General features: G+C 44.3%; 1 protein-coding gene across 1 annotated transcript in view; it reads right to left on the minus strand.

Moving 5' to 3' along the window:
• Positions 1-9,345: 9,345 nt before the first annotated feature.
• nlk2 (nemo-like kinase, type 2) overlaps positions 9,346-16,922 on the minus strand; it is a 104,574-nt gene continuing 96,997 nt past the window's right edge. The window contains exons 9-11 of the mRNA XM_084148470.1: positions 14,845-15,043; positions 12,883-12,976; positions 9,346-12,316 (exon numbers count right to left, since the gene is read on the minus strand). Coding sequence (XP_084004596.1) covers positions 12,262-12,316; positions 12,883-12,976; positions 14,845-15,043 — 348 coding nt within the window. The 3' untranslated portion in view covers positions 9,346-12,261. The remainder of the gene's footprint in view (positions 12,317-12,882; positions 12,977-14,844; positions 15,044-16,922) is intronic.

The following is a 16,922-nucleotide window of genomic DNA, read 5'->3' on the forward strand; positions in this document are numbered from 1 at the left end:
AAGGCACCTAAATGACTCTCAGACCATGAGAAACAAGATTGTCTGGTCTGATGAAACCAAGATTGAACTCTTTGGCCTGAATGCCAAGCATCACACCTGGAGGAAACCTGGCACCATCCTTATGGTGAAGCATGGTGGTGGCAGCATCATGCTGTGGGGATGTTTTTCAGCAGCAGGGACTGGGAGACTAGTCAGGATCGAGGGAAAGATTAACGGAGCAAAGTACAGAGAGATTCTTGATGAAAACCTGCTCCAGAGCGCTCAGGACCTCAGACTGAGGCAAAGGTTTACCTTCCAACAGGACAACGACCCTAAGCACACAGCCAAGACGCAGGAGTGGCTTTGGGACAAGTCTCTGAATGTCCTTGAGTGGCCCAGTCAGAGCCTGAACCCGATCTAACATCTCTGGAGAGACCTGAAAATAGCTGTGCAGCGACGCTCCCTATCCAACCTGACAGAGCTTGAGAGGATCTGCAGAGAAGAATGGGAGAAACTCCCCAAATACAGGTGTGCCAAGCTTGTAGTGTCAAACCCAAGTAGACTCAAGGCTGTAATCGCTGCCAAAGGTGCTTCAACAAAGTACTGAGTAAAGGGTCTGAATACTTATGTAAATGTGATATTTCCGTTTTGTTTTTTATACATTTGCTATGAAAACCTGTTTTTCATAGCAAATAAAAAAAAAAAAACTTTTTTTTGCTTATGGGGTATTGTGTGTAGATTGATGAGGGGAAAATAAACAATTGAATCCATTGTAGAATAAAGCTGTAACGTAACAAAATGTGGAAAAAGTCAAGGGGTCTGAATACTTTTCAAATGCACTGTATATACACACGCACAGTGGCAATAGTGTCACGCTCTGGCTCCGGGACTTTGTATGTTGAGCCAGGGTGTGTTCGTTTTGTTGTGTTTTGGTTGTAGTGTCTTGTTTGGTCAATGACTCCCAATCGGAGGTAACGAGTGTCAGCTGTCGGCTCGTTATCTCTGATTGGGAGCCATATTTAAACTGTGTGTTTTCACCTTGTGGTTGTGGGTTTTTGTTCCATGTTCAGTCATTGTCACTGTGGACTTCACTATTGTCATTTGTTTTGTTGTTTTCGTGGTTGCTTTAATTTAATAAAGTCAACATGTTCGCTAAACACGCTGCGCCTTGGTCCGCTTCCTTAGACGATCGTGACAGAAAAACCCACCAAAGAAGGACCAAGCAGCGTGTCCAGGAGCAAGGAGACTGGACATGGGAGGAAGCGCCGGGTAAGGAGATCGAGAGGCTGGCGATGGCCCAGGTGGGCAAATCGTGGTCCTGGGAGGACATGCTCGGGGGCAAGGGACCTTGGGGGAGGATCAAGGCCCTGGCGAGAGAGGAGCAACGGCGTCAGCAGGGCCATCGTCGGAGGGACGAGAGGCAACCCCAAAAAGTTTTTTGGGGGGGGCACATGGCTTGGGCGGCTGGGCAGCAGGAGGCTGCCACAGGGAGACGTGGAGAGAAGGCTACCGGATTACGGGAGCCATTGGCGAGTAGAGGGAGGGAAGTAGTTGAGGCACGGCGTAAGAGACTGAGGTGTGTTACCAGTCCGGTCCGGCCCGTTCCTGATCCCCGGTTAAGGCCAGTGGTGTGTGTTCCCAGTACGGACCGGCCTGTTCCTACTCCACGCATCAAGCCCACGGTGTGCGTCGCCAGTCCAGCCCGGCCGGTTCCTGTTCCACGTACAAAGCCTACGGTGTGCGTGGCCAGCCCAGCCCGACCTGTTCCTGCTCCACGTACCAGACCCACGGTGTGCGTCGCCAGTCCAGCCCGGCCGGTTCCTGCTCCACGTACAAAGCCTACGGTGTGCGTGGCCAGCCCAGCCCGGCCTGTTCCTGCTCCACGCACTAAACCTACGGTGTGCGTCGCCAGTCCAGCCCGGCCGGTTCCTGCTCCACGTACTAAGCCTACGGTGTACGTCGCCAGCCCAGCCCGGCCTGTTCCTGCTTCTCGCATCAAGCCTACGGTGTGCGTCGCCAGCCCAGCCCGGCCTGTTCCTGCTCCACGTACTAAGCCTAAGGTGTGCGTGGCCAGCCCAGCCCGACCTGTTCCTGCTCCACGTACTAAGCCTAAGGTGTGCGTCGCCAGCCCAGCCCGGCCTGTTCCTGCTCAACGCACAAAGCCTACGGTGTGCGTCGCCAGCCCAGCCCGGCCTGTTCCTGCTCCACGTACGAAGCCTACGGTGTGCGTCGCCAGCCCAGCCCGGCCTGTTCCTGCCACCCGCACCAAGTCTACGGTGCGCGTCGCCAGCCCGACCCGGCCTGTTCCTGCCACTCGCACCAAACCTACGGTGCGCGTCGCCAGCCCGGTCCGGCCTGTTCCTGCCACCCGCACCAAGTGTACGGTGCGCGTCGCCAGCCCGACCCGGCCTGTTCCTGCCACTCGCACCAAACCTACGGTGCGCGTCGCCAGCCCGGTCCGGCCTGTTCCTGCCACCCGCACCAAGTCTACGGTGCGCGTCGCCAGCCCGACCCGGCCTGTTCCGGCCACTCGCACCAAACCTACGGTGCGCGTCGCCAGCCCGGTCCGGCCTGTTCCTGCCACTCGCACCAAGCCAAGGGTGCGAGTCGTCAGCCTGGTCCAGCCCGTTCCTGCTACTCGCACCAAGCCAGGGGTACGAGTCGTCGGCCTGGTCCAGCCCGTTCCTGCTACTCGCACCAAGCCAAGGGTGCGAGTCGTCAGCCTGGTTCAGCTCGTCCCTGCTACTCGCACCAAGCCAAGGGTGCGAGCCGTCAGCCTGATCCAGCCCATTCCTGCTACTCGCACCAAGCCAGGGATGCGAGTCTTCAGCCTGGTGAGGCCTGTTCCGGCTCCACGCACCAGGCAAAGGGTGCGTATCGTCTGCCAGTTCCGGTCCATTCCTACCTCACGCGCCAAGCCAGGGGTGCGCGTCGGAGGTCCTGATCCAGCAAGCTGGGTCAGATCGGACCGGGGGCACTACGGGGGGAGTGAAGTGGGGTGGTGGTCAAGCCCGGAGCCGGAGCCGCCTCCGAGGAGCAACACCCACCCAGCCCTCCCCTATTTTGGGGTGTAGGCGCGGTCGGAGTCCGCGCCTTTAGGGGGGGGTACTGTCACGCTCTGGCTCCGGGACTTTTTATGTTGAGCCAGGGTGTGTTCGTTTTGTTGTGTTTTGGTTGTAGTGTCTTGTTTGGTCAATGACTCCCAATCGGAGGTAACGAGTGTCAGCTGTCGGCTCGTTATCTCTGATTGGGAGCCATATTTAAACTGTGTGTTTTCACCTTGTGGTTGTGGGTTTTTGTTCCATGTTCAGTCATTGTCACTGTGGACTTCACTATCGTCATTTGTTTTGTTGTTTTCGTGGTTGCTTTAATTTAATAAAGTCAACATGTTCGCTAAACACGCTGCGCCTTGGTCCGCTTCCTTAGACGATCGTGACAAATAGGCTATAGTCATAGAGCCTCCGTGTGGGGCAAAAGTTAGGAGATATCTAAATTAATGGAAGATGGAATTAAAATGATGGAATTAAAAAGTAAAAAGGAGAAGGAGAGGCTACAACAACCAAAAGCCAACAGCTATTGCAGCTATTAGTCTACTATAGTGGGAGTCGGCTTGGTTGGTTGCGGTCTCTACTCTCTCCCTCCCTGTTCTGTGTCACTCGCTCACACTCACAGTAGCCTACACACACAGCATGGCCCCTGCTAGAGCATCACCTCGACCACCTCTCCCTTGCGCTTTATCAGCTCTGGTTAATAAAGTACATTTAAAATGGACTTTTCTGCTGCTTCCCTCGATCGGACCGGGTCTGGATCTGACCAGCTCTATATGGAATGGGTCTAGTTGTCCTCGGGTCCTTTCGGAACAGGTTTCCTATTTTAAAAAATTATGCACATTGGGTCCGGATGGGAAATCCCCAGGTCCATTTCGAAACGGGTCCAACTTTTTAGACCCGTGAAGGCCTCTGCTTTACCCTGCCGTCATGTACATATCTAGCCCAAATACCTCATACCCCTGCACATTGATCTGATACTGGTACTCCATGTATATAGCTTCATTCTTGTGTATTTTATTCCTCATGTTACTATTTTTCTTTTGATTATTATTTATGACTCTGCATCATTGGGAGGGGTTCATAAGCAAGCATTTCATGGTAAAGTCAACACCTGTTGTATTCGGAACATGACAAAAAACATTTGATTTGATTTTGAGACCCCTCTTTCAAAGTCACTGAGCTCTCTTTTTAGCCATTGTATCCAAAATAATGGGCAACTGGGCATTTTTACACATGATCCTAATCATGATGGAATGTTAATTGCCTAATTAACTCAGGAACCACACCTGTGTGGAAGCATCTGCTTTCAATATACTTTGTATCCCTCATTTACTCAAGTGTTTCCTTTATTTTGACAATTACCTGTACATTCAAAATGGTAAATATTTCCAAACAAACAAACAATGCCATACCCCCCAGCAGAGGCAAGCATACCTCTCACGTGAGGTGGAGAGCCAGACCTTGCGGCACCAGCCAGGTGTAAACAAATAACACGCCAGCTGGAAAACAGTCCTAAAGCGCCCAGGGCAAGAGAAATTCATTACACCCCATGAACTATAATACATTCGTTACATACTCTCTGCAACAGTCTAGGTCTATACTGAAGCAGGAAGAAGAATAACAACATCCACAGCACTGATCAGCGGTGTGTATTCATGGATGCAAAGGGAAGCCAGGCTCCCCCAAAAAACTTACCAAGACAAAAAAGTATTTATTTCATCTCTGTGTTTTCATAATTTTCCTGAAATTCACAAGAGACTGAATGCATCTCACCGGAGAAAGCATCCGAGCGAGCGAAACAGCGCCCCTCTGTCTATGTGTAGGCCACCTGATGCGGTCTGGTCATAAAGAGTATGTATGACATTGTTGCCACCTTAGCATTTAATGCAAGGGAAGCCAGCGCGCATTTGGCCTCCCTTGATAAAAACTATAAAATCATAGCCAATCAGCGATGAGCTAAACTGAGTGAGCTCAACTGTGAATGCTGCTGGTACACTAAAAATAAAAAAAAAGCCAGTTTGGATTTGGCTTCACTCCTATCACTTCGCATCAAGAGAAATACGCCATTAACAGAAACAACTTGAATTGTTGCATCTCGTTGTGTTGTCCTCCGGTGGCTAGCTAGCTAGCTAAAATTGACCCTTTCCTAAATCAGCCATGGATGGAGATAGGGATTTGGACTTGTGGTTTTACTTAATTCTCCATTGTATGACAGAGTCATAAGTAATTTCATCAACATGAAAGAAAGGAGGATGGCATTGGCATTTCTCTAAAAGTAGAGTGAGCCAACATGTTTTTTTCTACTTGCATGAACACACGCACACTCACAGTCTTGTATAACTAACCTTGTGGAGACACAATTTAGTCCCATTCAAAATCCTATTTTCCCTAACCCCTAAAACTAACCCAACTCCTAACCCTAAACCTAACACTAATTCTAACCTTCACCCTAAACCCCCTACAAATAGCATTTTACCTTGTGGGGACTAACAAAATGTCCCCAGTTGGTCCAATTTTTGTTTGTTTACTATTCTTGTGGGGATTTTAAGAAGGCACACCTGTTAATTGAAATACATTCCAGGTGACTACATCATGAAGCTGGTTGAGGGAATGCCAAGAGTGTGCAAAGCTGTCATTAAGACAAAGGTTGGCTATTTGAATATAAAATACCCCCACACCATAACAGCTCCTCCATGCTTTACGGTGGGAACTACACATGCAGAGATCATCCGTTCACCCACACCGTGTCTCACAAAGACCCAGTGGTTGGAACCAAAAATCTCCAATTTGGACTCCAGACCAAAGGACACATTTCCACCGGTCTAATGTCCATTGCTCGTGTTTCTTGGCCCAAGCATGTCTCTTCTTCTTATTGGTGTCCTTTAGTAGTGGTTTCTTTGCAGCAATTCAACCATGAAGGCCTGATTCACACAGTCCCCTCTGAACAGTTGATGTTGAGATGTATCAGTGAAGCATTTATTTGGGCTGCAATTTCTGAGGCTGGTAACTCTAATGAACTTATACTCTGCAGCAGAGGTAACTCTGGGACTTCCATTCCTGTGGTGGTCCTCATGAGAGCCAGTTTCATCATAGCACATGATGGTTTATGCGACTGCACTTGAAGAAACGTTCAAAGTTCTTGAAACGTTCCGAATTGACTGACCTTCATGTCTTTAAGTAATGATGGACTTTCTTTTCTCTTTGCTTATTTGAGCTGTTCTTGCCATAATATGGACTTGGTCTTTTACCAAATAGGGCTTCTTCTTGTCACAACACAACTGATTGGCTCAAACACATTAAGAATGAAAGAACTTCCACAAATTAACTTTTAAGAAGGCATACCTGTTAATTGAAATGCATTCCAGGTGACTACGTCATGAAGCTGGTTGAGAGAAGGCCAGGAGTGTGCAATGCTGTCATCAAGGCAAAGGGTGGCTTTTTGAAGAATCTCAAATATAAAATATATTTGATTTGTTTAACACTTTTTTGGTTACTACATGATTCCATATGTGTTATTTCATTGTTTTGATGTCTTCACTATTATTCTACAATGTAGAAAATAGTAAAAATAAAGAAAAACCCTGGAATGAGTAGGTGTGTCCAAACTTCTGACTGGTACTGTACATATACTACCATTCCAAAGTTTGGGGTCACTTAGAAATGTCCTTGTTTTCGAAAGAAAAGCAATTCTTTTGGCCATTAAAATAACATCAAATTGATCAGAAATACAGTGTAGACATTGTTAATGTCGTAAATGGCTATTGTAGCTGGAAACGGCTGATTTTTAATGGAACATATACATAGGCGTACAGAGGCCCATTATCAGCAACCATTAGTCCTGTGTTCCAATGGCACGTTGTGTTTGCTAATCCAAGTTTATCATTTTTAAAAGGCTAATTGATCATTAGAAAACCCTTTTGCAATAATGTTAGCACAGCTGAAAACTGTTGTGCTGATTAAAGAAGCAATAAAACTGGCCTTCTTGAGACTAGTTGAGTATCTGGAGCATCAGCAATTGTGGGTTCGATTACAGGCTCAAAATGGCCAGAAACAAAACTTTCTTCTGAAATTCGTCAGTCTATTCTTGTTCTGAGAAATGAAGGCTATTCCATTCGAGAAATTGCCAAGAAACTGAAGATCTCGTACAACGCTGTGTACTACTCCCTTCACAGAACAGCACGAACTGGCTCTAACCAGAATAGAAAGAGGAGTGGGAGGCCCCGGTGCACAACTGAGCAAGAGGACAAATACATGAGTGTCTAGTTTGAGAAACAGATGCCTCACAGGTCCTCAACTGGCAGCTTCATTAAATAGTTACCACAAAACACCAGTCTCAAAGTCAACAGTGAAGAGGCGACTTCGGGATGCTGACCTACGCAGAGCTGCAAAGAAAAAGTCCAATGTCTGTGTTTTTTTGCCCATCTTAATCTTTTCTTTTTATTGGCCAGTCTGAGATATGGCTTTTTCTTTGCAACTCTGCCTAGGTCAACATCCCGGAGTCGCCTCTTCACTGTTGACGTTGAGACTGGTGACAGCATTCTTACATAGCTTCTCCATACTGGAAATGTCATTTGCTGTGGAAAAAAAGGGGAAAACTTGCAAGTCATGCTTGATGTTGTACAAAGTAACACTATGTTTAAACCATCATAACTTTTTATAGGATCCAGTTAAACATAATGAAGTGTACTCCAGAAATGACAAACAATTGATGTAGATGCTATCCATGGTGTGACATTCACCATCAGTGGGTTTTTGTACTTTTCCCAACACAAAACTTAATTTCAACCAGCTTTGTCCCTGGATGGTTTGAGACTTTTGGTAAACTTCAGATAAGATAAAATATTTGACTCGACACATTAATATAGTACATGCCCAACAACTGAATGTTGTTTTTATGTAAATATTTTCCCAAAACAAACTATGCCAATCCTCCTCCTCGTGCACTTATCTTATCTCACCACATCAAACCTGTTATTAGTCTTAATCCATCAAGGTCTCGCTGTTATGAAGCCAATAACTAGGCTACGGATATTGTTGCACTCGCTTTGGCTAGGGGTCCTAGGCCTACTTACATGGTCTGTAACCTGAATGAATGTGTACATTATTTTGAGAAATCAGCATACAGTATGTGCCTAGGTGTTGAATGTACATGTGCCCAGGGAGACAGCAACCGTACCTTGGTCCAGGGCCAGCTCTGTCTCTCTTGACCTCCAGGGCCAGTCCAAGCAGATTATTGTTGGTTCAGATGGTGACGAAACATTAACATGTACAAAAAGGCATGCCCAAACTAAATATTCAAAATCAAACGAAAGGCCTCATGGTCACCAAACAAACCCAACAGCCTCACGGCTTGCCAGCTGGTACACTGGCTGACAATCACCCTAATTAGCAGCACCTGATGTGTTTATCAACCAGGCTCAACACCTGGATAAGGTTGCTGCTGCCCCCTGGGGGAATGGAGTGTGGAAGTGTATCCTGGACAGTGTTTGTCACATGTCCTAACACTAACCTTGTACCTAACACTCACTCATCAAGTCTTACATTCCATTACCTCTCGCTCTCCAACCATGCTGGAAAAACCAATTTGACCAACTGAAGCTGGTGACCAGTTTGACCATCCTCAAGACCATATCATAGCCTAGAATTTAAAAATCTCCTACATGTGGATATATTTGCCCCTTTAAGGAGGGTTCAACATTTGATCTATAATAATTATATTATGCTCTTGTATCCTCCAGACCTATTCAATGAATAAGCAACTATAGCTTAAAACAATGTTCAACATTCTTTATTTTTCTCAAGGAATTGTATTAATTTACTGCTAGACATACAGTATCATAGACATTAAGGGCTGTTGTAGTTGGACTTGTTGCATAGAGCACCTTTTATATGGACTATAATTGAGATTCTGTCTATATTGATATACACTTGCCCTCAGTGGAACATAAAAGGGTAAAATCCTATTTGAAACCAATGTGTGATTTGATTGTATATCACGTGTGATCACAAGTTTTGAAGTGCTTAGACTGTTAAAGCTAATGTCCTCCAGTGGGTGGCAGTAAAACTCATGAAATAATCACAATCTTACATTTTGGTCATTTAGCAGACGCTCTTATCCAGAGCAATTTACAGTAAGTAGTACATCGAAACCCACAACCCTCGCGTTGCAAGCGCCACCCTCTACCAACTGAGCCACACGAGACCACACAATCAACCAGGATGAAATCAGACATTATGCGTATTACATGATCTAGATACTGTACGCAACTGTCTAGGTCTACTGAAGCAGGAAGAATAATAACAAGAGCCACAGCACTGACGTTCTTTAAATGTCACATTTAATGAGTTTCACCACTGTACTTAAAATCTACACTTTTAGAAACCGGACATTTTCCCCAACACATTAGAGCATATCCGAGGAGTCATTTCCGGTCTCAACTTCACATTGGCTTTAAGGTCCTTGTAAGCAAAGCTTTATAGATATATTTATCGTAAATTGTATTCAAATTACATTACCTCTGAGTATAAACTTCAAATGTCTTATAAAAATGTGTGACAGCACAAGTAGTACCTATCCAAATTTTGTTCAAATTAGTCTCTCTCACAGCACACACCATCATATTTCACTCTGCTTTGTTATTTTTTCTACACATCTAAAATTTGCATCAGTGGGTTTTTGTACTTCATTTCAACACAAAATCTCTTCACACACATACATTACACAGGGAGACAAGGGGGGTCATAGCCTATCAAATATATGACTCAGCGTCAACTAACAGTCTGGAATTGCTTGGCTATTGATAGGGTATTTTAATACAATGACATGATAGGATGGATCCCACCTCTGGCAAATTTAAAATTGTTTTTCAAATGAGTGAAAAAGAAAACTAGCAGTTTTTAATATATATATATATATATATATATATATAAAATCTGTAAGGGATATTCAAGTTTTATTTTTAATTATCCACATGAAATGATAAACTTGTGGAGGTAAACAAACCAAGTAATTGAGCTCAAGAGGTAGAGACCAACATTGTGATTCCTTTATATACATATACACACAATAGTAAAGTGTTTCTCTAAGGTAGAAGAAATAATAATAATAATAATAATAATAAAATAATAGTATAATAATGACAATAATAATAATAAGTAAAAAGCCTTCTACTTCAATATATCCAGAGCTCTGCAGTACACACAAGACACAATTAACATAATTGGTTGTGTTTTTTCATTTGTTTTCTCAATCATTTTTGTTTTGGATTATTTTTGTCTTCTACACACTCTAGTACAGGGGAAAACATAAAAAATACTAAATAAAATATATACATTTATATGCAAGTCTCAAAAATAAAATAAAATGCACTGCCCTAAAAATGTGCAGGCTATTACACCTTCTATACAGCAGTATTGTTTTGAGTTTTCATTTAATTAATTTTTTCCTCCATTGTAGATTTTGTTTTAAATCTATTTGTTTTTCATGTATTTACATATCAAATTCCGTGGATCATGAGAAAGCATGCCATAGAATGTTGACTGAAAGAAATAAAAAGAATAATCTAAAAATATATTAAATAGTTTTCTTCTGAGAGTTTATTTTATTGTCGTAGGTGCAGGTGTGGGTGACATGAAACATCACTATGGGGAGTGAGGCTTGAAGTAGACCTAATATTACTGGATACATTTTTTAATTGACCTTATTCATTGATGGTAATATCTTTGTCTTTGACACCATTCCCTTGATAAGGTCACACCCCCTCACCAAAGAAACTCACTGTAGTTAGTTAAACATACTCATTTGCACGTGACAGGACACACGTTAAAGCAGCACGCACACACTCCTGTTGTTGGAACCCTACGGAATAAAAAATTAATCAATGTCTTCAAGGAATGGCAACGTCCCCTCGTATCGTCAAACATCTATTTTTTTAAATCTTGGTTTCGCTTTCTCTTTAGAATAATTTAATTATTTTTGCTTGTCTGTCTTTAACTAGGTATGTATTGACAAAACATGGACATACAGTGTATGGTAGGACTATAGATTCAGCAGACATGGCAGGGGAACCAGTGAATGTCTGTATCCCTTACACTCTTATCATGCCTGTTCATATGGTACGTTTAACAGCAGATTACTTGAATTCGGTCTCTCACGTTTCCAGAGAGAAAATGCAACGACCAAGTACCACCCCAACATGGCCTTCTTGTTCCTGTAGCACAAAACCTGTGCTGAATACCACAATGTTAACATGTACCCTAAACTACTTTCTCTCTGTCCCCCAGCATGTTACTGTACTTCTAACCAGAGCGGAGGATCACTTCAGCTCTCAGTGGCGCTTCTTTCCCACTAATTGTCTATTCTTTGAAGCAACCACATTCCAGGGTTACCTCATTTTACCCCTCACAGCACCATACTTCCACATGCCCATATTTGGGTTAGTCGTGCGAGTGTGTGCCGTGTGGGATGTGAGGGGTTCTCGCCATACGCATCGCAACCAAGTGGCATGCAGAGCACACATCTCTTCACAAATACTGACTTCTAACCCGGGGGACAGCAGCCACAGAACAAACAGCAATAGAGAAGAAAAAATGTAACAAAACAAACATTGAAACCCGCTGACTATACTGTTTAACAGTACACAACAAATAAATAAAAAGCATAATCTCTAATTGAACGCTATGATTTCTCGGGGAGGAGGGTTTAGCTAGCGTGAGTAGGTACTGTCTTAAATCTTGTGCTATACATAAAAAGAACACCCTTTCCGGACCCCGTCTCCCTCCTTTAATAAATAAATGATGATTATGCATGTATGGAAGTGGATGGGAGCTGTGCATTGCCCTCGGGGACTGCGGGCAGAGACTACGAGGACTCTCTGTAGCCTTCTGCCTCGGTCTCATCCCTGGCTTTACACACACTTTCAAGCCCATGAGGGTGGCCCTTATACCAGCTCTGCACGATGTTTGTATGCACATGTGTGTGTGCATCCATTTGTAGCTTTGCATCTACAGAGCAGTGTGGACATATACTTGCATACATAGCACACTCTAAAAGTCCCTCCATAACCCAGTCAGCAGTGGTTGGTTGGGTTCATTTTAAAACTTCATAGTTAGTATTACAGTACACACACAGTGGACAGTGCTAGTCCTAGACTCCAGTGAAATGCTACGCAGTTTGGGGGTTTCTTCTTCTTGTCCTCAGTAGTCCAGCGCGGGGGCGTGGCCCAGACAACAGCTATTCCCACACCAGTGGGGACGGGGGCATCTCAGAGGGCTGGGCCACAGTGGAACTGTCAGGGAGAGACGGGAGAGAGAGACAGCGAGAGAGACAAGCAAAATAAATAAGAGGAAACAGAGATAGATGAGGGGACAGGGAGAGATGGAAAGATATGGTCAGTCACTGGCACTGCCGCCGCACCACCACTTTCTGTGTTAGTGAGCAGCATGCATCTACTGCAGAGGACCTGCAGAAAAAGCTATTAACTAATGCACCAAATCCTTCACAATAACTCTCAGCATGTTGGCTGGCTGGCTGGAGGCAGGAGGGAAACTCACAAATCAGATGTTTTAGGCCGGGTAATAACGAACTGCAAGGAGGAAAGCTGGCCAATGGAATGGACTGTTACTGTTCTCGTTGTGACACAGAAGTACACAGGTATCAAGGTGTGACAGGTAGATTAGCTAAGGGAAGGTAAACTGACATGCTCACAGGACCAGGTCAACTAGGGTTAATGTCGTCTAACAAGCTATCAAGTTTCTAAGAAGTGGTTCGCTTTCAAACTACTGTAGCTTAAGTCCAAAAATCCAAACAATGAAGAATCCGGTGGTATCCCCCGGCAGAGGCCTCTAGTCTTACCTGATAAAGCTTTTGAAAGCGGCTGACTGGGGGTTGATGCAGAGCGGCACTCTGTTCCCCTTCTGCTGCTCCAGGATGAACTGGTGAATGATCTCTGTGGAAGACAGAGACAGAGTCATACTCAGGGAGACAAACCTAACACACTCTTTAGAGTCACACCGAGTTTCACAGTAAGCTTTTTAACCGGGGTTGACTTAATGAGTTATACAGTATGTAGTGTTTGTTTTTTAAATCGGTAAAGATCTATTTCGAAGTGTGGCTCTTCACTTATAAACACCTGGTGTGTATTTAGAAATCCTGTGGTAAAATGGTACTTGCATTATAATGATCTACTGATTATTATGCTTCATTGGGATTCATTAAAACAAGCTTTGTTGCCTAGCTACCACTTAGGACCAGGTAAATAGTTGAAATAAGTACCAGAGTACAACGTAGCACAATGTCTGTAGTAAAAGTAAAATGCTATTCATTTGTCTTTGTTTTTGTCACAGGCCTACTCCAGGATATCTTGCACCTGCACCAAGGTTTCAGATGTATTGAGTTATGTTCTGTCATTCATCACATTCCTGCAAACTCCAGCCATCTGTCTTTTGCTGCAGAGGTGGAAACTGTGATTGCATTACACAATTGACGACAAATCATCTTAACATTTCAGCCATTTTTACCAGTATGAGCATGTACGTTTGTGTGTATATGTGCACACACCAAAGGGCCCTATAGGCTAGCGACTAAAGTGGTGCTCCAGTGTCAAGGGCAGCAGTCTGTAAACAGCTTGGAGTTAGCCAGCAGTTAGGCTACCACCAGGCAGGGTGGCTAATCTCTCAGTGGAAATAAGGGGCAAGTGGATAGAGGGATGGGGTGAGGAGGTGGAGGAGAATGGGGGTGGGGAGGAAGAGGAGGAGGAGGGAGGGAAGAGGGTTGGGAGGAGGAGGGAGAGAAGGAAAGGGAGAGAGAAGGAGGGTGAGGGAGAAGGCCAGGTTTATTTCGACCCTCCACCAGAGTAAGCCTGCTTTTAGAAGACAACCTCACTAGTACCTGCTGACAGAATAGCCCACCACTGATCTGGGTCTCCCTCTATGTAATGATCATGCTGTTTAATCAGCTTCTTGATATGCCACCCCTGTCAGGTGGATGGATTGTCTTGGCTGAGGAGAAATGCTCACTAACAGGGATGGAAACAAACTTGTGTACACATTTAGAAATAAAATATTTGTGCGTATTGAACATTTCTGGGATCTTTTATTTCAGCTCATGAAACATGGGACCAACACTTCACGTTGCATTTATATTTTAGTTCAGTACAAGACAACTCAAGAAATCTGTCATAAATGTTGACGTTTTTGCTGAAGAGATCTTAGTTGTGTAATTTGACATCTAATGTAATGTAAATCTAACTAAGATGTTTCGTGCAGTATTTCTCAACGAAAAAATGTGTATGAAAATGATTCGTCTCTCATTGAATGACAACAGAGTTTATTGAAGAATCCCTACTGTTGACCAATCACTGACGAAGGGGCGTAGACTTCGGCTACAGACTTCGGCTTGCTTTGAGAAAAACCCTTCCGAACGGTTTCGGCTGGGAAGCATGCGGATGCCTTAACACACACAGGCATGATCTGCACATGGTCTCAGGGCTGATTGGATTCAATTAGGACCTCAGGTGTCTGTAAAGCTGTCTGTTTTACAATAATTGTGGTACTAGGTTAAGTTGGGATAAGGCTTTCACCATGTATGCAATGGATGGATGTCTATCTATCACCCATTGAAACTAATTAGCTTTAGCTAAAGCTGCCTCTCTTTGCAAACCCAGTGGAAAAACATAACCCGGTAACATGAAGGGGATAAAAATGGATGCAATAGAGATGCCTAAGACAGAAGATAAAATAATAAAACAACAAAACTTGAAAAGGGCTAATTCCCACAGCACTACTCTGCCCTCTGCTGGTTGGTCGACAGACTCACCTTTGACCTGTCTGACGGAGGTCAGATTCTTCTCGAAGCCGTCGTCGAACTTGGGGTTGGTGACAGGCTCGAAGTCGCTGGTGTAGACTCGGCCAGAGGAGGTGGTGTAGCAGCACTTACACATGCAGGTGTGATACCTCAGTCGGCCCTCGTCCAGGTAGGGGTGGGCCAGGGCATCCTTCGCTGAGATCCGTTTCGACTGGGGGAGGGCCAAACACACACTGATGTACACAGACTACACACACTGATGTACACAGACTACACACACTAATGTACACAGACTATACACACTGATGGAATACATACAGGACTATGAAATCCCTCCAAATCAAATGGTCTGTTTGATAAAGCATTTGCTGTCTCTCATAAACAGCAGTCTACTGCACACTCTCTCTCTTTTGAGGACCACATATTAAAACTAGACCTTGGAATCAAACCAAATCAGCCTCAACTGAATAACCATCTGACTAGTCAGCAATATCCCACTGACAGGTGCCAGACTCTGAGAAATACTACCCTCTAGTCTAGATACTTTAGTTTATTTAGTAAATATTTTCTTAACTCTTTCTTGAACTGCATGATTGGTGATGGGTTTGTTATTAAGCATTTCACGCTAAGGTCTACACCTGTTGTATTCGGCGCATGTGAAAAATAACATTTGATTTGATTTGATTTGATAAAGATGCTTATTTCCACATTACAGATCTCAATAAGACAACCCTGTATTCAGTAGGCCTCGATAACTCAATGTATTTGCCCCCATCATCACCATAAGTCAGATTCCTCCTAATCTGTTAGTGACAGAGCTTCAGAATCATTACAACTGTGTTCATACAGTTTGTCTAGGTAGTTATTGTAGGTTATTGTAGTTAATTATTGTAGGTAAGTTTTGTATTCGGCAGAGCCCGGTGAAGCACAAGGCTAGCTAACCCACTACTTGGACCTATAAAGCTAGCTAGCTGGCGGGTAGCTATTGGTAACTATTAGCAACTGTGGATAGTTGTTTCCAATGTTCTTTCACGCTTAAGAGTACCTGTAATTATGCCAGCTAGCTACCTACCATTCAGCTGTTTTCTAACCTCATTATCTGAAGCGTTAACGTTAGGTAGTTAGTAGCTACTGTACTCGAAAGGTAGCTAGCTTGGTGCTACCTGGATAGCTAACTAAACAATAGCTGGAACGACCTAGCTGTAATATTTGGAGACGCTTTCTCACCGTTGGGACAGACACGAACTGGCTGAATCAATTCAGTGGCTAGCTTTGCACTTAACTGGCTAACAGTAGCTCCTAAGGGTAAGTTATAACCTATATTTATTTTTGTTTTGTTTTTACATACTGGTAACAAGAGTCGTTCAAGGGAATTCGGGACATGGGTGACTAGTTAACGCTAGCTTGGCTCTCTCTGTGTGTTTCGTGCCGTCGGAGGAGGGGTGGTTCGTTGGTAGAGAGCAATGGCTAGCTAGTATGCTAACTATTCTAGCTAACTAACTGGCTGAATAAGTTGACGACGTACTCACTCAAACTGTCAAAACTAACCCAAAACTTTACACAACATTAGACACGGACACGAATGATCTGTTTGGCGTGTTAACATACTGGTTTATTGTAACCGAGTATTGGTGCTAAACCGTGTTATTGTTGGCTGGCATGCTAGTTGGCTATGGCGTCATAGGATTCGGTGCCCTGGACGGTTTTCACGGAAGAATACTGTACCAAGTTAGCTAGCTGAATAAACTAAGTTAGAGTCTATTCCTAGAAAACATTGAACCACTGTAGTTTACAACAATTATAATTTCTAAAGTGGAAGTTGGGAGAGTTATATTTGAGTGTTTCAGTGAAACGTAAGTGAGGGAGGCCCCGCTCTCTCGCTTTCCCAGGTGTTTAGTTCATTTCATTCCGATCTCCTTTGCATTATTGTAGCCTTTTTCTGTAGCCTGTCAACTATGTGTCTGTCTATCCCTGTTCTCTCCTCTCTGCACAGGCCATACAAACGTTTCACACCGAGTGGCTGCTGCCACTAATCTGGTGGTCCCTGCACGCACAACCCACGTGGAGTTCCAGGTCTCCGGCAAATCTGG

This window comes from Coregonus lavaretus (genome assembly GCF_964263955.1).
Source record: "Coregonus lavaretus genome assembly, chromosome: 30".
In the NCBI taxonomy this organism is placed as follows: domain Eukaryota; kingdom Metazoa; phylum Chordata; class Actinopteri; order Salmoniformes; family Salmonidae; genus Coregonus; species Coregonus lavaretus.